The 21,291-nt window shown below is 64.8% G+C and overlaps 2 protein-coding genes across 5 annotated transcripts; one reads left to right on the forward strand and one right to left on the reverse strand.

The window, feature by feature from the left end:
• The first annotated feature begins 412 nt into the window (after positions 1-412).
• Positions 413-4,504, forward strand: SCNN1D (sodium channel epithelial 1 subunit delta). The gene is made up of 12 exons (XM_040645522.1): positions 413-774; positions 1,314-1,521; positions 1,631-1,821; positions 2,172-2,260; positions 2,336-2,499; positions 2,590-2,688; positions 3,081-3,198; positions 3,323-3,401; positions 3,487-3,565; positions 3,666-3,781; positions 3,889-3,964; positions 4,074-4,504. The coding sequence occupies exons 1-12, from the start codon at positions 413-415 to the stop codon at positions 4,374-4,376; spliced, it is 1,884 nt and encodes a 627-aa protein (XP_040501456.1). The 3' UTR covers positions 4,377-4,504.
• A 903-nt stretch (positions 4,505-5,407) lies between these two features.
• ACAP3 (ArfGAP with coiled-coil, ankyrin repeat and PH domains 3) lies at positions 5,408-20,605 on the reverse strand. Of its 4 annotated transcripts, none has more exons than XM_040645599.1 (24): positions 20,503-20,605; positions 16,828-16,885; positions 16,013-16,132; positions 15,762-15,815; positions 14,512-14,570; positions 13,290-13,473; positions 12,784-12,828; positions 12,552-12,647; positions 12,384-12,458; positions 11,888-11,899; positions 11,113-11,225; positions 10,974-11,025; positions 10,629-10,729; positions 10,442-10,553; positions 9,962-10,170; positions 9,814-9,883; positions 9,578-9,672; positions 9,295-9,497; positions 8,992-9,096; positions 7,792-7,890; positions 7,468-7,691; positions 7,200-7,309; positions 6,984-7,094; positions 5,408-6,895 (listed from the first exon to the last, which is right to left on the reverse strand). In XM_040645599.1, exons 1-24 carry the CDS (start codon positions 20,547-20,549, stop codon positions 6,748-6,750), a joined length of 2,502 nt encoding a protein of 833 aa, XP_040501533.1. In that variant the 5' UTR covers positions 20,550-20,605; the 3' UTR covers positions 5,408-6,747. The 4 variants fall into 4 exon arrangements, with proteins under 4 accessions (XP_040501533.1, XP_040501531.1, XP_040501532.1 ...); XM_040645597.1 differs by having other exon boundaries at positions 7,792-7,920; XM_040645598.1 differs by having other exon boundaries at positions 8,992-9,099.
• Between the last annotated feature and the right edge of the window lie 686 nt (positions 20,606-21,291).

The raw sequence follows: 21,291 nt of genomic DNA on the forward strand, positions 1-21,291 counted from the left end.
CCCCTCCCTAGAGGCCCCTGCCCCACTTGGATGGACGGTGGCAGGGACCCACCCAGCCTCAAGCCTGAGTACAAACAGTACCAGGCAGGGCTTGGACACCATATTCTCTGCTGTCCCTGTCCCCACCGGCAGACTCAGCTCTGGCTGCAGTAAGACATACCTACAGAGGCTGCCTGGGGCCCGGTTTGGTAGGGGTGGCTGCAGGGCTGGTCCCAAGCCTCTGACGGCCTCTTTTGAGCCTCATCAGGCTGGGCAGTGCCACTGGTGGCCGAGGTCACGGCTGTCCCTGAAGTTCCCAGGGACAGAGAATGGACTTCCTAGCAGCCCCAGGTGAGGAGGCCTGAGTGGGAGTCGGGCCTGGCAACAGGCTGGGGCCACACTACGGCTTGCTTCTTGGACGCAGGTAGGAGCCATGGCCCACGCCACCAGTGGTTCCCCGACGTTCCACGAGGCCCAGCAGCCACTGCCACAGGTGCGCGAGGACAGGCGGAGGGAGAGGCTGGTGGAGCTGCACACCTCCTTCAGGGAGCTGTTCACCTTCTTCTGCACCCACGCCACCATCCACGGAGCCATCCGGCTGGTCTGCTCCAGCCAGAACCGCCTCAAGACGGCGTCCTGGGGGCTGCTGTTTGTGGGCGCCCTGGGGGCCCTCTACTGGCAGTTTGGGCTCCTCTTCGAGCAGTACTGGCGCTACCCTGTCATCATGACGGTGTCCGTGCACTCAGAGCAGAAGCTCTTCCCAGCTGTCACTCTGTGCGACATGAACCCACACAGGTGAGGGGTCCTGACTCCCCAGCTCCGCAGCCTGGGGCATCGCCCCGCGCGTGGTCACCGTGGAAGGCCCACTGGCTCACACAGCCCGGGTCACTGATGACCCCACCTCACTCCACCTCTGTGCCCAGTGAGGAACTCTGAGACCTCTGCTCTGGGCCCCGGCGCTGGGTGGGGGAGGTGTTCAGGGACAAGGAAGAGCCAGTTGGAGCTTGGAGTGGCCAGTACCACCCAGACACCAGGTGCTGGAAAGCCTGGGAAGGGTGAGGGGAGGTGAGAGGGAGCTTTCTAGAGGGGCAGCCTGGAGCTAGGCTTGGGGGGGGGGGCAGGAGCCGGGCAACATTGGTGGGGTGGCAGCAGGAGCAAAGACAGGAGGAGCTGTGGCCTGAGCCAGGAGGCTGGCGGAGCCCACGGGGTGGGGACGGGGGTGCTTCTAGGCTTGCCAGGCTGACTGTGGGGTCGGCACCGGGGGGCAGGCACTGCTCTCCCCAGCAATACCTCGGGACTCACCTCACCCTTCCCCTCGCCCTGCCACCCCCCAGGCCACACTCAGCCCGGCACCATCTGCAAGTACTCGATGAGTTTGCCCAGGAGAACATCCGCTCTCTCTATAAATTCAACTTCAGCGAGAACAGGGATGTCCTCTCTGCCAATGACCGGGCCCCCCAGCCCGCCTTCTACCTGGACCGCGGGATCCGCCTCCAGAGGCTGGGCCGACCAGGTGGCCAGAACAGAGTGGGTTTCAGACTGGTGAGTGTCCCTCGCCCTGAAAGGTCCTGGCATGCGGTCACCCTGCAGGACTCTGAGCGGGGCGTGGGCAGACGAGGAGGCCGAGCCGAACCGAGCCCACACCCTGCAGTGTAACAGCACAGGTGGTGACTGCTTCTACCGGGCCTACTCGTCCGCTGTGACAGCCGCCCGAGAATGGTACCGCTTCCACTACGTGAACATCTTGGCCCTGATGCCCACCGCCCGCGAGGACAGCCACCAAAGCCACGGAGGCCACTTTGTCTTCTCCTGCCGATTCGACGGCCAGGACTGCCAGGCCCGGTGAGTGGGGGCAGGGCAGCTGGCTGCTCGCCTCCCCCCACCCTGCGGACATGGGTGCCAACCCTGGGGTCCAGCTGGCTTCGAACTGCTTCCCCCAGAGATAAGGCAGGCCGTAGTCCCTCAGGCCACACGCAATGGGGTCCTGGGCCACGGGCGTAGGCTGGTGCGCGTGTGGCTCCTGGTTCCAGGCTGGGGTCCTGGGCCACGCTGTGTGCTGGTGTGAGTGTGGCTCCCGGTTCCAGGCTCGGGTCCTGGGCCACGGTGTGTGCTGGTGTGAGTGTGGCTCCCGGTTCCAGGCTGGGGTCCTGGGCCACGGTGTGTGCTGGTGTGAGTGTGGCTCCTGGTTCCAGGCACTTCCAGACGTTCCACCACCCCACCTATGGCAGCTGCTATACCTTCAATGGCGTCTCAGCAGCACAGCACCCGGGCATCTCCCATGGTGAGTGCCAGCCCCAGGCTGAGTGGGGCAGGGGGCATCCAGGCTAGCCTGGCCTCACCCCCGTTCCTGTCCCAGGGATCAGCCTGGTCCTCAGGGCTGAGCAGCAGGACCACCTCCCTCTGCTGTCCACGGAGGCTGGCATCAAGGTCATGATTCATGGGCATGACCACACGCCCTTCCTGGAGCACCAGGGGTTCAGCATCCGGCCAGGGACCGAGACCACCATCGGCATCCGAGAGGTGGGTAGGCCCCAACCCTCCCACTCCCCCCTTTCTACCCAACCCTGGGGCCTCAGGGACAGTGGAACTGAAGCATGGCCCTCCCCTCAGGATGAGGTGCACCGGCTCGGGAGCCCCTATGGTCACTGCACCAAGGGTGTGGAAGGTGTGGACGTGCAGCTGCTGTACAAGGCCTCGTACACCCTGCAGGTGAGTCTGGGGCCATGGCGGGGAGAAAGGGAGCATCTTGGAAGGGGCCGGGGAAGCCAGGAGAGAGGGTGGTCAGGGGAGGGAGATCTCGAGTCTGGGGTGGGCCCTGGGAGAGGGAAGCCAGGGTAGGTTTGGGGGAGGGCCCAGGGGAGGTGGAGGCCAGCGGAGGGGGAGATGGGGAGTGGGGGGGGGCAGGAATGCAGGAGGCCAGGGGAGTGGTTTCAGAGGAGGGGCCCAGGGGAAGCGGTGGCCAAGGGGGAGGGGAGTGGGAGAGGGTACAGGGAGGACAGGTGCACTGCTGAGAGGGAGGTGAACCAGGCCCTGTTGCAGGCCCTGGGGGAGGGATGACCGCCTCCAGGACCTTCGGCTCATGTCCCCTGCTGTCTCCCCAGGCCTGCCTGGTGTCCTGCTTTCAGCAGCTGATGGTGGAGACTTGCTCCTGTGGCTACTACTTCTACCCGCTGCCGTCAGGGGCCGAGTACTGCAGCTACGCCAGGCACCCAGCCTGGGGTGAGACCCCCCACCCCCTGCCACTGCGGGTGGAGTGCGGTCCGGCCCTGTTAACCTGCAAACCTCTCCACACCCCGGGTCGACCCTAGTGGGTTCATCTGTGAACCACCCCCCACACACACAGGTCACTGCTTCTACCGGCTCTACAGGGACCTGGGGACCCACCGGCTTCCTTGTGCCTCCCGCTGCCCCAGGCCCTGCAGGTGAGTGGCAAGTGTGGGGGTTCAGGGTCAAGGGTTACGACCAGAGCACCCCAGCAGGAGTGTAACGGGGGTCTGTCTCTCCTAGGGAGTCTTCCTATAAGCTCTCTGCCGGGACCTCCAGGTGGCCTTCCTCCAAGTCAGCTGTGAGTGCCCTGAAGGGGTGGGTAAGGGGCGGACAAGCAGGTGGGTCTCACAGGTCCCAAAGGGCTCACCCTAGACCAGCCTGTGCCCCTGCAGTCCCCACTCTTAACACCTGCCCCACAGCGCCCTGAGGGCTGGGAGAAGCTGCAGCCCCAGCGAGCCTTGTGTGTGCAGGACTGGATCCTGGCCGTGCTGGGCAAGCGAAGCCACAGGAGCCTGAGCCAGAGCCCAAGCCTCAGGTGGGTGCACTCCCCTCCAGAGGGCACGTCCTGGGCCCTCCCTCTGCCAGCCTGGTCCTCAGTACCCCAAGGAGGGCCCAGCCCCTCACACCTCTGCCTTGCCCCAGGAGCAACGTGGCCAAGGTGAACATCTTCTACCAGGAGCTCAACTACCGTACGGTGGACGAGACACCCGTTTACTCGGTGAGCCAGCCGGGAGCCAAGAGCTGTGGTGGGGGCAGGACCAGCGGCAGGCCAGACCCCCCTGGGGCCCAGCCCTGCGCACCTGCTCACTGCCCGCTGATGCCCGCAGGTGCCCCAGCTGCTTTCAGCCATGGGCAGCCTCTGGAGCCTGTGGTTTGGTTCCTCTGTTCTGTCTGTTCTGGAACTGCTGGAGCTGCTGCTTGATGCCGTCGCCCTCACGCTGCTCCTGGGCTGCCGATGGCTCCACAGAGCTCCGGGGTCCCAGCCAGGGGCAACCACGGGGGCATCCCACGCTAAGCCAGAAGCCAACCGGTTGCCCACTGACTGCAGGGATGACACTAACCATCTGGGGGGCCCTGCTGGCCTCATCTCCCACGGCACTTCCCGGAGCTCTGGCGGGAGTCTCTGCTGAAGGGTCAGGCCACGTGAGGACCCGGCCCCCCGCACCTGAACCTGCCGGAACGTGTTCTGATCCTGAGGGATATGGAAGCAGGGGACACCTGGCTGCCCAGGGTGAGCCAGACCAGCCCCACAGAGCCACTCCCAGCCAGCCAAGCCAAACCCAGGGCCCAGGAAGCAGCACTGGGGCCTGCAGGCAGGCAGGAAGGGAGGCACCAAGGCGCCCAGCCCACTGGGCGCTCTCTCATCAGCCCAGGCACCCTGCCCAGTGGTGGCCTCACTCAGCACCCAGGGCAGGGGGGAGCAGAGTGTCCCTACCACTCTGGATTCCCACGTCTGGTCTGTGCATAGCTGTGAGTGTGTGTGCATGCAAGGGGGGGCCCTCCACATGGGAGCATGCCCGTGTTTGGTCAGTGTCATGTTAATGTATGTGCGTTTCCAAGTGTGTCAACATATCTGTCTACACCTGCGTGCAGGTGTATGCAGGCAGACCTTCTTCAGCTCAGGGCAGGTGGGAAGAAGGGTAGGGCCGGGCCAAGGCACCTGGTGACCTTGGGCTGCTTTGTAATAAAATCAGTGATTCCACCTGGTGGCTACAGTGCGTGTGCCCAGTTACCCTTCCCTACCCTTCCTGAAAACCCCAGGCTGCACTCCACACTCCTTGGAGCCGCAGACATACTGTGGGGGCCGGGGGACAGGACACCGTGCCCATGGCCAGCTTGCAGGGTCAGGACTTGCCCGAGAGACAGGACCAGCCCCAGACCACCCTCCCTGGTTAGCATCCACCCCTACTGCTCCCTCCAGGGGGCACGGTCCAGGCCCGAGAAAGGCGGAGGGGCCAGGGAAGGGGGGCTGGGGGTGTAGGGAGTCAGTTTCCATCGAAGAAGCCGCAGGGCCCCCAGCACGCCCCCGGCAGTCAGGGACTGGGTTCTGGCTCACCGCATTCTTTCGAGGCACTGGTGCTACCCCACTCAGGGCCACCCCTCAGGGAAGGCAAAGGACCCAGAGACACCCCTCCCCAGCTGAGAGAGTGGAGTCGGCGGGTGCAAGCAGCAGTTTATTAACTGTGGTCTGGAGCAGGGGCGGGTCCTGCCAGCCCGAGGCCCTGATGCAGGCAGTGGGGTGGGAGGTGGGGGCAGAGCTCAAGCAGGAGAAAGGAGGGAGTGAATTCTGCTCTTTAGGGGTCACAGCCAACAGGCAAGGAAGTTGGGGGGCTCAGTCAGCACCCACCTTGCCGCCCATGGAGCCTCCCTGGACAGCTTTTGCATAGTGACCAGCCAACTGGCCTTGGCCAGACCAAGGACGAAAGTTGGGGAGAGGCTCAGCCACTGCCCCGGGGCTCCAGGAAAGGGGAATGCAGAATGAACGCCTTGGTGGGCCCTGGGGAGGGGGCTGAGGGACCCCTGGACCCATCCAAGGGCCCAGCTCAAGGGGTGAGGCAGGTGCGGGGCAGGGCAGAGCTGCAGGAGCCTCCCTGGCCGGCCGCAGGCAGAGCCAGGTGTGTCAAGCTGGTCCTCGAGCGTCCACAGAGAAAAGACGCAAGACAAAGTGAGAAAGAGGTCGTGTAGAAACTCTGCTCAGTCTGTGACAAAGAACGTCGGATGCAGGGGTGGAAAGTGCCAAAGTCCTTTATGCACCGGCTTGGGGCCAAGTGCCTCTGGAGGAGGCGGGGACAGGTCTCCGGCCACCCAGGCCTGGGGCCTGCGTGTGGCCAGCCACATGGCCTTGGGACGCCTGCGTCCAGCCAGGGCTGAGGCCCCAGGCCACAGCCCACCCCCAGCACCCAAGAAGCCCAGCCTGGATGCCGGTCACTAAGTGAGGTACACGGGTTGATTCCCTGGATGGGCTGCCCCTTCGGCCCTCAAAAGGCGCTGGTGGCCAGCCACCAGCCCCAGGGCCTAGCAGAGGGGCTCTGGGGGTGTGTAGGAGGGACCCAACTAGCAGGTCAGTGTTCTGCGGCAGTAAAGGTGGGGGCACGAGGAGGCACGGGCCCTGAAGGCAGAGAGGGACATGAAGTGACACAGGTCCCAGGATGGACAGAGGGGCACGAAGTGACACAGGCCCCGGGAGAGGGGCGTCTGAGGGGCACAAGGTGACACAAGGCCTTCCGAGTGGTTTGTGACAGGAGCAAACCCAGGTCCCCAGGAAAGGGATCACCTGAAGACACAGGGTCCCCAGGTGTGGTGAGGGGCACCAGATAACGCAGCACCTCCCAGGGGGAAATGTGGGGCTTAAGACTCAGCGCTGGGGTCTCTGCAGCCCGAGGGGCCGGGGCAGCTCCGAGGAGGGCAGCCCAGGCACTGGGGCTCTCATGGCCACCACAGGCGGGGCGGGCAGGGGGACAGGGCGGCTCCCGCTGCTGCGGTCCCGACAGCCCGCCCGCCCTAGCTCTCCTCCAGGTGGAGGCTGATGAACTCCTGCATGCACCTGCGGTACTGGAGCTCCGTGGGGCTGCTGCCCGCCAGGGGGCCAGGTTGGCCCGGGGGCGCCTCCGCCTCTCGCATCTCCTCCGCCATGCGCGCCAGACGGAGCCTGGGGGAGGTGCGCGATGAGACGTGCCCCTTCCCCCAGCGCCTCCCGCCCCCCGAGCCCCACCCCCAGGGCCCCCGCCCGCGCTCACAGAGTGACGATGTCTGCGTTTGCCTCCTGGATCGCGATGCTCAGCGGGTCCTGCTGCTCGTGGTCCAAGGCATGCTGGTCAGCTCCCCGCTTCAAGAACAGGCAGACCTGACTGAAGGGTGGAGGGGACAAGTCGGGGCTGGCCCGGGGCGGGCCAAGGCGACCCCCGGCCCCCGACCCCGCGCCGCCGCGGGCAGGAGGGGCGCAGGAGACTCACCCCGTCCGTCCCAGGAGTGTGGCGTGATGCAGGGGCGCCCGGCCCCGGCTGTCTCTTTGGTTCACGTCCGCTCCGTTTTGCAGAAGGAATTCACAGACAATCAAGGAGCCCTGGGGAGCCAAGGACAGTTCAGACTCACCTGGAAATGGCCCCTCCTGGGTCTCCAGGAGGATCCAAGAGGTGCTCGTGTTCGTGCCATAAGAAAAGGAGCTCTGAAGAGGCACCTGTGTCCCGCGCAGCTCCCCCCGCCACCCCCGCGCCTGCTCACCCCTAGCACGGCCTGCACCAACGGCGTCTTGCCCTCGTCCTCCGCGTCGGCCCAGTTGACCTCCGCCCCGTGCGCCAGCGCCGTGGCCAGCGCAGGGAGGTCTCGGGTGCGCGCCGCCCGGTGAGCCAGGAGCCCGGGGTGCAGCTCACGCACGTCTGCCAGACCCCAGGCCTCAGCCTCTCCGTCGTCGGCCTCGCCGCTGGAGTCCTCAGACTCCGCACCCTCTATGGGGAGGGGTACGGTCAGGGGCCACGACCGGGCCTGGAGTGGGGTGGGGGAGGGCGGGGGCTGGGCTGCGGCGGAGGCAGGGAGGCGCGCACCCACCCTCCTCAGTGACGCTGTCCACCACGGAGCCTGCGCCGAAGGCCAGAACGTCCGAGCTGCCGTCAGAGCTGCCCCCTAAGCCACTGTCGCTGCTCAGACCTGCGGGGTCCGGGGACAGACAGGGGGGGCCTTAGAGTCCCTGACTCCTGCCAGAGCCCAGCGGGAAGGCTAGAACTCCCATCCATCCTCCAGGGAATGCCCAGGGACAGGATCAGCCCCCACTAGGGAAGGGGAGCCTGCTTAGGATGGGGGGAAAGGGGAGAAAACAGCTCAGAGGAGCCACAGCAGCACTGGCAAGGGCACAGTCCCGGGGAAGCCCACCCTGTGGCAGGTCGGCCCTAGCAGGATGGGTGGGCCGAAACAACCCACGTGCAGTCGGTGGGTTTGTGGCCAGTGCACGCTGCGGCCCACTACGCAGTGGCGAGGTTGTGGCCAAGGGCTGGGGACACCCCCGCCCCTCCCCCAACACTGAGCGAAATCTCATACGGCTTACCCAAGGGCAGCCCCAGACTTAGCATGGGGAAGCAGCGCCCTCTGCTGCCGGAGGCCCCCCTGGTCACCGCCCCCAGCCCCGTCAGTTCTTGGCCCGGGGCCATGCCTTCTGCCTACGCTGCCCAGAAAGGCTCTCTACAGGTGCCTCAGACCACTGGTGCCCACAAATCATTAACAGGAAGCCCCTGGTGGGAAACCCTGCTTGGAGCATTTGGCCCCTAACTCCAAGAGGAGCTGGGAGAGATGCACAGCTGTCTGTCGCGGGCTGGCTTCGGCACACGGCCCTCAGCGCGCAGGAAGACGTGCACACACACCTACATGTACACCTGTATGCATTCAGCCACATACCTGTCCACGCCCACGTGCACGCACATACACATACTTCTCCCAGCGTGCATACCACACACGCAATTCGCACACACTGTTCTGAGGGTCATGGCCTCAGCCTCCAGCTCCGTGGCCAAGTAACCCCAGACCCTCCAGATGCTATCCCAGCCTTAGCCCTGTTTGACCCCCAAATTCTCCCCAGCCCCCACCCACCCCTTCCTGCAAGGAACACCTGTCCCTCCAGTCTCCAAGCAAGTGGCTGTGGCTGTCCACACTCACCCATCTTAATCTTCAGGTGAGCCATGCCTGGCCCCTGCTCTGCTGTCCTGACTCAGCCAAGGGGAGTGGGCAGCAGGGGACTAGGGCCCTCCGAGCACTTACTACGTGGACCGGCTGCAGCAGCTCCTGCATCGAAGTAGGAGAAGAGGGAGTCCAGCTCATCCGGGCAGAAGAGAGAGTCCCTCCGGAACTTGCGCTCCACAGCACCTGCTGCAGGGAGATGGGGGAAACTAAGGCCCAAAGCAAAGCAGGGGCCCAATTCCTGCGGGGAGTCCCTGCCTCCCGCCTGCCCTGCCCCCACCCTGATCTTCCTGGGGCCTGAGGTCTGGTGGCTCAGCCCCCCTGCTGGAGGCTGCTTCCCACCCCTGCGCACATATGCAAGCCGAGGGTACAGCCTGCTGGTACCTGAGGACAGAGCGGCCACAGAGGGCAGGACAGGCTCCAGCCGGACCTTGCGGCGGGCAGTGGGGGCTCGGGGGGAGCTGTGGTGGCGCTGGCACTTCTGCGCCCGCCAGTGCCGAGGGGCCTCTCGGGCTGGTGCTGAGGGCGGCTTCCGCAGGAATTTCCTTTCCACATACTTGTCCTTGATCCAGGCCTCCTTGTCCTGCCTGGACCAGGGGTGGACATGAGGCCGCACTCATGCACGGGGGCTCCGCTGGCCCTGTCTAGACTGCCCCCCCAGCCTCACCTGGGGCTGCTGGCTGTGGGCTTCCTGCTACCTGGCCCCTCGCACTGAGCCTCGTAGATCTGGTTCACGGTGCTGTTTCCGAGCTCACACATCAGCTAGCAGGAGACAGTATGTGCAGGCATCAGCCCCAGCTCACAGGCCAGCACCCCCCCAACAAGCTTGCAAACCTGGCTCCTGCCACGGCCACCATCCTCTGCTGGTGGCTGGCGGCCTGTGACGGCCTCATACATACACACCTTCAGCAGCTCCGGCTCCCAGGAGTCCAGAGTCAGGGACCGCACCTTGGAGCAGTGGACACCCAGGCTCCTGGACGGTGAGGAGGCAGGGGTGAGTCAGGGTGTGGCTCTACCCCAGCACCTCCACCGCCCCACCCGGTGGGCCCACCTGTGGATTCCTGAGCACTCGATGCAGAGCAGCACGCCCAGGTTGATGCTGGCCCAGCGGGGGTCCGGCTGGCCACAGTCGCCACACTGGCTGTTGCCAGCCACGTTCTGCACACGCTGCAGCACGCTCTCGCCCTTGACACTGCGCTCCCGAGAGTCCGTAGCAGAGTCGATGCTGCTCGTGGATGGAGATGCCGTGCGGTCCAGCCTCTGGGGATGGTGTGAGGGGCCGCTCAGCCCTCAGGAGCCCCGGCCTCCATCGCCCCATGGGCCCCTCCCCCACCCCGGTCCGAGGTGCCGGCACAGGCGGGGACAGCTGGAGCATTGCTTGTGTGCCTGAGTGCGCGTGCATACGCCCGCGGGACACAAACACATGCTCACATTGCACAGGTAAGCTTGCGTGCGAGCAGCCTGCAGGGGCTGCCTCCCTGCCGCACTCAGCCACGCGCTCACACCCGTGGGGGTGCTGAGAGGGCCACACCTCACTATAGCAGCTGTCCGGGCTCTCCCGGTAGGCGGAGGCGATGCTGGCTTGCACAGCTTGAACCCAGGCTTGCCGCAGCTTCTCTGAGTCGGCCTGCAGCATGCAGCTCCTGGAGGGAGGGGACCGTCAGGCCAGGCTGGCAGGGGCTCCCTCCCCCACCCTGCCCCGGGGTGGGCCTCCTCACTTGGTGGGCGACACCACCTCAAAGCAGAACCGCCGTTCGATATCCTCACATGGCTTCACAGAGCACAGACGGAGGTCCTCCACCACCACGGTCAGCACATCCTGCAGGGGGCACCGCCGTGGCCCTGGTGCCTAGCACCTAACCCTGGCCCTGCACTGACCACCCATTTACTGCTCCACTTTACAGACACAGGCTGAGACCCAGGTGGTCTCTGTCCCCTGACCATCGAGGCGCAGTGTCCTCAGCCCTGTCTGCCCCCCCCCCCCACTGACCAGCCCACCCCAGTGTCCAGGTGGGGAGGGGCCCCGCTGTCACTGACCCAGCCCCAGCAGCCCTGAAGCGCACCTTGAGCTTCTTCTGGTAGACCAGTTGGCTGTTCTGGATGGAGAACCAGCGCCTGGGCGGGCGGATGGGCCAGGAGGGGGTCAGGTGGGGCCAACCCCATGTCTGCCCCACAGACCCCCTGAGAAGGCCCCTCCCTCACCGGTTCCATGTCTTGAAGGCATTACTGGCCCTCTTGAAGAGGTAGCCCTCCATCACCACACCGCTGGGCGCGTCCACATCAAACTCCACTTTGGGCTCATCATAGGAGAAGTCCTGGGGGTGGTTGGAGCCCAGTCTCCGGTGAGTGTCCACCCCTGGTTGTGAGGGCACTGCCGCCCTGCCAGGCTCCCCCAGAGCCAACGCTGAGGTGGGGCACTGCTCTCCACAGCCTCTTCCTGACCCCAGCAGACACCATTGCCCTGAAACCCCACTGGGGGCAGACACCTCACATTACAGCTGAGGGCCCCAAGAGCTCCATCCCCCACCCCACACCCCCAGCCTTGTAGGGACAGCAGGCTCTGGGATCAGGAAGGAAGCTGCCTCCCCCCGTCCTTAGTCCCCCATTCACGTTGCCAGCTGGGCCTGCTCCAGCCAGCCTGACAGAGCTCCATTCACAGGGACTGAGGAGACACTGAGTGTTGTCCTGTGTGTCCAGCGGTAGGAGAGGAGGCCCAGCCACCTGCTCCCCTGGCTGAGCGGGGGCAGAAAGGGACAGCTGCTGCCGTTCCCGATCCCGCGGGGGATGCAGTCCAGCTCAGCCCAAGTCCTGCTGGTGCCAGCCACGGCTTACAGCAAAGAGCTCACAGGTGCGGGGACACTGAGGCTGGGAGGTGTCCTTGGTGCTGAAGCTCTGCGGGGTGGGGGAGGGCAGAGGCCCCACCCTGCCTAGTCAACTTCTTCCCTCACTCCCTCCCCCAGGGTACACGCCCACTCACCTGCAGCAGTGTCTGGGAGGGCCAGGAGCAGGAGGGGGTGTGAGGAGGGAGAGAGAGCCAGTGAGTGACTGCCCACCCCCCACCTCGCCACCAGGCTCCCAGTGCTCTGGACAGAGCCACTCCCACCTGCAGCCCACCTCTACCCGGGGGCTGTCTGGGTAGGAGCCAGCAGTGGAGCCCTCAGAGACCACCACCAGTCTCGAAGGAAGGAAATCCCAGGTCCCAGCTCTAGCCCCAGCCCCAGCATCTGTGAGCTGAGGAGGCTGGGCCCTCTGCCCAGCCAGGGCTGACCTCTAAGTGACCGTCACAGGGCTGTCCCTCCCGCTCTGCCATGCTGAGGCTCCTAAAGATGGAGACCTCTCCCTCTGAGTGCACATTTCAAAGAGAAGCAGTGTCAGCCCCTGCAGAGTGGGCAGGCCTAGAGAGGGAATAAGCGGGTTGTGGTCTCTTGGGGTCCCCCGTCCATGCAGGGAGGTCAGGGGCTGCAGGGCCTCACCCGCTGCTGGATGGCCGCGTGCTTTCGCTCCATGTCCCGCTTCTCCACCGCTGAGTCGATCACCAGCTGGTCTAGCTGTGGGGGAGGGGCATCGGGGTGGGAGGTGAACACGCTTCCCCAGCAAGACCGGTCTGGGCCCCCCACCCCCCCGCTGCCGCCCGCGCTCACCTCGGCTGCCAGCTTCTTCATGTAGGGGTCCAGCTGGTGCAGCAAGCTGTACCCTTGCTGGAAGAAGCTGTACTGGGCATGCATGAAGGACAGCATCTGCAGGCGCGGCACAGGGGAGGCCAGGCCCTCAGGACAGAGACCCGAGGACCCAACAGGTGTACTCACATCCCGCACACCGCACAAGCCTGTCCTCAAGGCGATGCCCCACCCCACCCCTTCACCAATCACTCACAGAATCCAAGATTTCAAACTTCTTCTTGGCCTGGAGGACATTGATCTGCCAGGGGAGGGGTGAACAGGTGGAGGGTGTTGGGGCTGAGGTAGCCCATGGCCTGTCCCTTACCACAGAGTCATCTCGGGCTGCTTGTGGTTCCCTGAGACCCCAGCTCATCTTCAGCTCCCTGCACTTGTGCCAGCCTCACCCTCCCATGATCACGGAGTCCTTCCCCACGTCAGGACTTGGGCTCCTCCCACGAGCAAAGACAAATTCTCACACCTGCTCCTAGGCCCCCCAACCCCCCTCAGCAAGATCTTCAAGGCCTTCGCCCACCCCCTGTGGCCTGTACCCCCACTGCTGTGTCTTTGCCTGGGCACCCCCCCAACGTTCCTTCCCAAGATCTAGCATCTGAGATTTTCTGGAGCCAGAGGGGCCCCTCTGGACGCCAGCTCTGTCTGTAGGAACACAGGAGCAGCTTCCCATCCCCTCCAGACCTGACCACTCCTTGCCCAGTGGCTGACCTGCAGCACATAATCCAGTGCCAGGTGACGGAAGCACTTTCGGGTGAGGGTCAAGGCACCTGTGGCCTCCTCCACCTCATGGGGACGGTGCCGTGGGGCCTGGGCATTCCTCACGAGGGACAGCTCCATGTCCTCTCGAACTTTGTCAAACTGCTTCTTGGTCTCCTTGAACTTCCGCACGTCCCTGGGGGCCAGCAGGTGTCAGGTCGGGGTCTTGGGAGGGGCGTGTGTCGGGTCTCCACCTTCATGAATTGCCCTCCCTTCCCTACCTCCCTGTCCCAGCACCCCCAACCCCCTAGCCTCAGCTCTCCTCCTTCTCCTCTTCACTCATCCCCCTCCTCCTCTCCGTTTCTGGCTCCCCTCTTCCTCTCCCTCATTCCCCTCCTCCCTATTCCTCTTCCTCCTCTTCCCTCTTCCCTTCCCCTCCTCCTCTTCCTCATTCCCCCTTCCCTATCCCTCTTCTTCCTCCTCCCTCTTCTTCTTCTTTGTCCTCCCCCTTTTCCTTCTCCTTCCCTCTTCCACCTCTTTCTCTTTCCCCTCCTCTTCCTCCCTCTTCCTTCTGCTCACCTCCTTTTCTTCCTCCTCCATTTCCTCCTTCTCCCCCTCCTTTTCCCCTCCCCCTCCTCCTCTCCCTCTTTCTCCTTCTCCCTCCTTGTCCTCCTTCCCTGTTACTCCTCCCCCCTTCTCCTCCCACCTCCTCTTCTACCAGTCCCCTTTCCCCCTACCCTTCACCACCTCACTCCCAGGATCTGTCCAGCCTACGGAGACCCCCTGCCTCACCCTGGACCCCAGATTCATATTCAGACCCAACTCAACATCACTCAGGAGTGCCACAAACACCCCAACTGCACAGGAGCTCACACTTCCACCCAGCCCCCACCCCTCCCACTGCCATCCTAATTCCTTCTACAGCCCACCCCAACCCTCACCCTTTGCCTGAGGCCTTCCTGGCTACCCCAGGTGCTCCCTGACCCCTCACCCTGCCCTCCAGGCACTGTTTCCTTGACCCCTGCCTTGTCCCACCTCCAAGCCTTTGTTTCTGCTAAGTCCTCCACCCATAGTCTTGAGGCCTTGGGCAAGGCCTCTCCCATACAGGCCCCGGGACCCCCCCACAAATCAAGCATAGCTGTGTCTGCTCCCCACTCCTTCACGTGTGTCACCACCAACCCCTTCCAGGGCCCGAAGAGGCCAGGCCTCCCCCGGGGGTCTCAGAGCAACTCACTCTTTGACAAAATTGTGGAGCTGTTGCCGCACAGACCTCTGAGCCTGGTCGAACAGGATCTGGGGGCCAAGGGAGGGAGGTGGTGTTAGGGTCTATTCCTCCACCACTCCAGGGGCCAAGCCCCTGTCCCTCCTAGTGAGGACCAGGGAAAGCCCCGCCCAGCCCTGCCTGGGCCCCAGCTGGTTGCCCCCACGGAGGCAGCCTCACAGGGTCCAGGGGAGTGGGTGTGGCCCCAGGCCTGGGTTGGTGCCCAGAGGCCACAGCTGTGACCACCTGCCCATCTTCCCTACCTGGCTCTCAGCCAGACTAGAGACCAAAGCTCTCCCAGACGGATCCCCCTCCTACGGCACCACCCCATGCCGACTCAGACAGGGCAGGCACACACAGGCTACTGGGTGACACCCACCGCCTCCCGGCCCTGGAGGCCACCTCAAGCATGGCCAGGCCTACAGTAGAAAGGATCGGGTCAGAGCCCAGAGCTCCCAAGGGACTTGACCTGGGGAACAGGGGAGGCTGGTTTTCAGGAGCTGGAAGGGCCTCCCTACAGCACTCACTGGGCCCAGAATCAGATGCCCCCATCATGGAAGGAGGGCTGGACCCTAACTAGGAACAGACAGACAGACAGAAGGGGCAGAATGAGCTATCCTGAGCTGGTTTATTTCTAAACTTCCCCTGCGGGGGTGGGGCTCCTTGTTTAGTCTGGGGCTCTGGTTCCCAAGCCAGGGTCTGACCACCCACATGCACCTCAGGCCCTATTCTGTGTGTCCATGCTAGGGGCCCTGAGGGGCTCAAGGTCACCCAGACCCAGCCTGGGTAGCAGTGAGGTTGGCAGTCATCCAGGGGCCGTGGGGTCAGCCTGGGAGGTACTTCTACTGCCTGGCCAGATATCCCTGCTCAACTTGGGGACCCTGGATGAGCCTCTGAGGTATCCCCCACCCTGAGACCCCTCTGCCCTCAGACGTGGGCTATGTTGCTGCCTCCTCCCACCCCCAGAACCCAAGTCCCTCCCCACTGTCTGGCCCTCACCTGGGACACAGCAGAGCACCTCAGTGACATCCCCCCACCCCCACAGACGAAGGAGTAAGAACGTGGCTTCCCAGCAGTCGCCAGCTCAGCTCCCTCTGAGCCAGCTGAGAGCAGCTCCAGGCTGGGCGGGGCCTGAGGGGAGCCCGTGGCGGGGGCTGCCTGCGATGGGAAGCCAGAGGGATGTGCCCTTGGACAGGCCCCCACACATCTGCGGGCAGGCTTACCATGTGGTAGTTGACCATCTCCTGCAGACTGTCTCCAAACCTCTGCAGACATTCCTGGGGGAGGCAGGCAGGGAAGACCCCTTGCTCAGATGGCACGGCTGTGCTCCCAGGGTGGCGGGCACCCCCTCCCCCACGGGTCTCAGAGCCAGCCGCCCCTGCAGCCCAGCACAGATGCCCACCGGCTCCCAGGCAAGAGGCTGCCTGCCTGTACCCACCCCTGTCTAGAGGGCCGAGCCCAGCTGTCCCCTCACCGAGATGACAGTGTCGCCCTGGCACTGCTGGGACAGGTCTCGAACACCACTCACGAAGAGTCTGTTGGTGGTGACGTAGGCCTTGCCAGCCTCTATCATGCCACTGCACAGCTTGACCAGCTACGGGTGACGGAACGAGCCACATTCGTGCTGCCTCTGAGTGGCAGCCCTTACCCCCTCCAAGAGACCAGGCCACAGAGGTGGGAACTGCCCAGGGGCAGCCAGAATTCAGCTCAGGGCCCGTCCGTGCCCAGGACACAGCCGTCCCTGAGGAGCCAGCTGGAGCTGGGAGGACAGCGAGGTGTCGCAAGGGGCTTGGCTCCAGGGCAGAAGGCTGGAGCAGGACAGGGAAGCCCAGAGCAGGGGAACCCAGGGTGGGAGTGGGCATGTGGTCTTGCCTGAGGACTGGAAGGACTGGCCAGTGAAGGCACGCAGGATGCTGTCTCTCCTTTCTCCCTCTTCTCCTCCCGTGTCCCTTCCCTTGGGCCCCCAACCCAGTCCCTGGGATGCACCCTCCACACCCCCTCGCCCCACAGATGGTGGGAGGGGATTCACCAAGGCTTACCCCCACTTCATGGGAGACTCACACGTGCAAGCAGCATGTGCACCCTGGGACAGGGATGGTAGGCCACAGCAGGGAGAACGAGGGACAGCCCCAGGTCCTGGGCACTGCACACAGAGGTGGCACACACACCCCCCCCACGCACACACACACACTCGCACCCACGCATGCCTGTGCGTGAACCGAGTCAAGGCCAGGCATGGGGCGGAGAGGCAGCCCTGGACCCTCCGTGCACCCAGGGCCCTGCCTTCACCTTGTCTAGTTTGGCCTCGATCTCGACCACGTCAGTCTCCACCTCCTCGATGGTAGCCCTGTAACAGCAACGAAGCTGGCTGCAGACCGGCCGACCGCGAGCCTGGGGCTCCAACAGCCCACCGTGAGCCACAGGGCCCGAGGCTCGGGTCGGCCTGGGGCTCCAGCAGCACACCTAGAGCCGCAGGGCCCGAGGGTCACCGCCCTATGAGGATGTGCAGTAGGAAGGGACCACTTTGACTCCAGCTACCTGCTCCGATCAGCCCACCTGCCGTCCCTTGCTCCTCAGACAGGGAGGAAATGGAAGCTGGGAAAGGCAGATGCCCCACTGGGCAGAGGGTGAGGGACTGGACCCAGATCCGGCTGACCACAGCCACTCAGCACCCGCCACCGCCCCAGGAAGGAAGAGGCCCAGTCAGCTGTGATGTCCCCACCTGGGGTCTGGCTGCTATGGCTCCAGGGAGAGGAGGTCAGACAAGCCCCCGAGGATAGAGGGAGGGGCTGCAACTTGCTGGCCACTCTCCTGGCCCGGCCACTGTACTTCTCCGGGGCTGAGTTGACCCCAGCCCCACCTCAGGCCTGTGGGCCCTGGGGCAGACCAGTCTCAGGGCCCATAAGCATGGCCCAGCTGCTTTCTCTGGTCCTGGCAGCAGCATGAGACCCCAGACTAACTGTGGAGGGGTGTCCCCTGGCTCCTCCAACCTCAGAATACCAAACAGCACAGTTTGCCCAAAGGGAGTGGTGGGACAAGCTTCAGAGGGGCCCACTCCCACCAGAACAGCCTGACAATGGGGCTGCCTCAGGGAGGTAAGAGTTAATGAATGACATCACCAGAGAAGCCACAGACGGGAGAATCCCCGGAAGGCGAGGCAGATGGATCGGGCACGTGACCCCCCTCCCCTGTTCTGGGAACAGGAAATAGGGAAAGAGGGCCAGGATCCCAGCGCCACCCACCCCACCCCCCAAACCGCTCAGCTGGTGAACTGGGCCCATCTGGCCTCCTGGGGATGAACAGGGCATGAGGGCCAGGGGTGACAACGGGGCCCAGGAGTAAGAGGCAGGCCTCCAGGGACAGGTCTTAGGTGGGGGTCGGGCAGAGGCAAGGGCATCCAGGTCTAGAGGCCCCTCGCTGCCCCCATGTCCCGCAGGGGGGCGCTGTGTTCCAGGGTTTCCCAGGCCTGCAGGCAGGAACCTGGTCCCTCACATGGGATGTATAGTTCTGCGTGCCCACAACTTGGAGCTGTTGGGGGGGGGGGGGGCACAAGGCCGCCCCAGCCAGGGACTTTGGAAGTGCCCACCACCTCCCTGACAGGACATGGGCTCCTCTCTGAGCAGCGCCCATCCCTTCCAGCGGGGCTAAGGGAACTCTGAGTTCCGGAGAAGGGACAGACCACCCACCCAGGAGCAGATGCTGCAGGAGCCCTGGCCACCCCAACTGTCCTGAGAGCTGCTGCGCTTGGGCGAGGAGGGGGTCCCCCCCGCAAGGGTGGGGCCGCACCGGATGCAGATGAATGTGCTCATGGGGGCAAGTGGGTGGGTGCTCTGCAGAGAGCAAAGAACCAGCACCCTGTCCTGGGAGCCCCAGCCCCCGAGGACCTAAGGCCTCCACTCCTGCCCTCCCTCCAGGATTTCCTCAGCAGCTTGGATGACAAGGAGGAGGGTGAGGCAGGCTTCCCCACCAAAGCCATGACTCAGCGTCTGAAGCCCCACCCAGGGGAGGGGGCACCAAGAACAAGGGGGCAGCACCTCCAGGCCTGTCTGGAAGAATCTGGACTCTCCCACATGCATCCCAAGGCTGTGGGGCTCTCCCCAGGCCAAGAGCATGGGGGCATGGTCCCTCTTCCCAGGGCTGGGGCCACCTGGCCCCACATCACCGATTACAGCCTCCCACCCAGCCCCACTCTGGCTCACCCCAGGCCTGCCACCAGGAAGTCCCAGGTTACATTTCAGCAGCAGGGTGAGGGTGAGGAGACAGCAGGGCCCCAGAAGAACCTCAAACCCCTATTATATCTCAGCCCAACCCCGAAACCCACACAGTGTGGCTTCTGTGGCCCAAGGTTCAGATGAATCTCCTCAGCCCCCATCCCAGGCCCAGACGGGCACTTTCCTGGGGTAGCCCCTCCCTGCCAGGGGAAGCATGGTAAAACCCGGGCAGCCACTGCACCCCTGTGGGCCACAGACAGACCAGGCTGGTATAGGAGGGAAGGCCTGGACGTGAATGCAGTGCCCATGCCCTCAGTCCAACCAGGCAAGGTGGGCCTGGACCCCTCCACTCAGGGGAAGAAGGACCATCGGGCTTCTGAGCAAGGGGTCAGGGTGAGACTATGGTGCCTCAGTCAGGACCAAGGCCCCAGCTGAGGCCCCAGCTACATCTTCCCCCACAGCCTGGGTCCTGGAGGACAGTGGGCAGAGGTGGGGGGCCCAGGATTGTGGGCGCCTCAGTTGTTCACACGCCCTCCCTCAATCAGTCAGCAACAGCAGATGGGAGAATGCAGAGAATCATCCCCAAACCCTCTGCCCTGGGGCCCCACCCTGGGCCAAGCCCTGACCCCTCATCCCTAGCCTCCCCAACCCTTTGCTGCTGACACCCCCATGTGATGGTCATGCAAGGGGCCCAGGGGTAAGGGCACCAATGCTGAGGCTCACCAGTGCATCCACACTCAGGTCCTCTTGATGGCACATCCAAGACTCAGCAGGCACACACACACATGACCAAACACACATGTGCTCACGTGCAAGCAAATGGACCCGCATGCAGTGACACAGTGAGCACACAGACATGCGTGCTCACGGAGAGGACACACACAGGCACACAAGTACGTATGCTAGTGCCAGAATACACGTGAACAAGCTGACGTGTGTTTTGTGCCGAAGCTCATATGTGCATGATAAACACATAGTACAAGCATGTAACCCAAGACGGAGTAGGAAATGACACGCACACATGCACACTCCAAGCGCGCCAGCCCAGGGGTGCAGCCCCCCCCCCCCCCACACCCGGGGTCTGTGGAGCACCTGCTACACGGAAGGTGCTTGTGCTGCACGGGGATGAGCTTGCCTGCACAACCGGGAGCGACTGAAGCGTCCAACCCAGGCTGGGCACAGTGCAGATCCCCTACCCGAAACTCCCACCCAGCCCTGCTCGGCCTAGCCCCCACCCCTCCAGGCCCCTAGGTCACCCTTGCCAAGCAGCCCATCCCAGGCTGAAAACGTGGCTCCAGTTACCCGACCCCCAGGCAGTGCTCTGGTCACACGGACTAAGATGTATCCCTGGGACAGACACCTCTCGCACCCAGACAGCCCTGGCCAGAGCTGGACTGCAGGGCCAGGAGGGTCTCAGCCCCGTGCAGGTGGCCAGCACGAAGGTGCAGACACAAAGCGGGGGTGGACACTCCCACGGAGAGGTGTCTATATCGGCAGCCACCCCACCCCCACAGACACGACCTCCGCGCGAGGTGACCAGCACAAGGGGCATCTTTTGTTCAAGGCCTTTGGGCCCCGGGCTGCGGGCTTTGTCCGAGGCGGGGTCCTCCAGCTCCCATCACCGGCTCCCGGGCCCGGCACAAAGGCGGCAACGACACCCCCCCCCCGCGCCCACCCACGGCGGCCCCGGGTGCCCCGAGGGGGCGGCGACCCCCGCCGACCACAAAGGGCCGCGCCGCCTCCAGGGGCGCACCTGAAGCGCGGCGAGTCCTTGATGCACTCCTCGAACTCCACCGTCATGGCTGCGGCGGCGCGCGGCGCTCACTGGCACGAGGACCGCGGCGCTCGGAGCGGCATCCCCGGCCGGCCCGCTCGTCCGTCAGCCGGCCCGCCCGCGCCGCGCTCGGCGCCCGCCCGCCCCGGATTGAGGCCGCCGCGCCGCCGCCCCGCCCCGCCTGTCACCGCCGGGGAATGTCGCCAAAGTCCGCCGCCCGCGCGCGCCGCCGGCTGTCACGGCCGGGGAGCGTCGCCAATGTTCGCCGCCCGCGCGCGCCTCCCGCTGTCACGGCCGGGGAGCGTCGCCAAACGCCTCCCTGCGGCTCGGCCACGCCTGGCTCGGGCCCGGACGCCCCGTCGTCCCGCCCTCTAGTTCCCCGGCCACCGCGGGCTGGGAAGGGAGTCGGACCCAGCAACAGTCGGCCTGTCCGCGGGGCGCGGGGAGGGCGCGAGACTGCTGGCTCCAGCGATGCAGCCGTTGCGCAACGCGGGGCATTGGCAAAAACCGCTCGCGCGGAAAGTGGGGACGGACCCGCTCCAGGACAGTAGGGCGTGGGTGAGCGGGTGAGAGGGTGGACGAACGAGTGCAGGCCCGCGGGAGCCCCTCCTGGGCGCCGCTGTCGGAATCCGGCCCACGCGCTCCTCTGCGGCGGAGAAGTTTGCACCCTCTCCCTTAGTTCGGCCCCGCCCCCGCTCCCGCCCTAAGCGGCCATAGGGCGCCCTTAGCGGCCCTTCGTTCGGCCCCGCCCCCACTCCCGCCCTTAGC

Source organism: Ursus maritimus, unplaced genomic scaffold, assembly GCF_017311325.1.
Source record: "Ursus maritimus isolate PB19 unplaced genomic scaffold, ASM1731132v1 scaffold_32, whole genome shotgun sequence".
NCBI lineage: Eukaryota > Metazoa > Chordata > Mammalia > Carnivora > Ursidae > Ursus > Ursus maritimus.

What these genes read in the sequence shown, in the direction of transcription:
- ACAP3 (XM_040645596.1), bottom strand. Translation starts at nt 20,549, where the DNA reads ATGACGGTGGAGTTCGAGGAGTGCATCAAGGACTCGCCGCGCTTCAG. An exon ending in AGATGGTCAACTACCACATG is followed by an intron (nt 14,571 to 15,761) that starts GTAAGCCTGCCC and finishes CTTGGCCCCCAG; the next exon opens with ATCCTGTTCGACCAGGCTCA. An exon ending in AACGCAGACATCGTCACTCT is followed by an intron (nt 6,896 to 6,983) that starts GTGAGCGCGGGC and finishes CACCTCCCCCAG; the next exon opens with GCTCCGTCTGGCGCGCATGG.
- SCNN1D (XM_040645522.1), top strand. Translation starts at nt 413, where the DNA reads ATGGCCCACGCCACCAGTGGTTCCCCGACGTTCCACGAGGCCCAGCAG. An exon ending in CGCTGCCCCAGGCCCTGCAG is followed by an intron (nt 3,402 to 3,486) that starts GTGAGTGGCAAG and finishes TGTCTCTCCTAG; the next exon opens with GGAGTCTTCCTATAAGCTCT. An exon ending in TGAGTGCCCTGAAGGGGTGG is followed by an intron (nt 3,566 to 3,665) that starts GTAAGGGGCGGA and finishes CCTGCCCCACAG; the next exon opens with CGCCCTGAGGGCTGGGAGAA.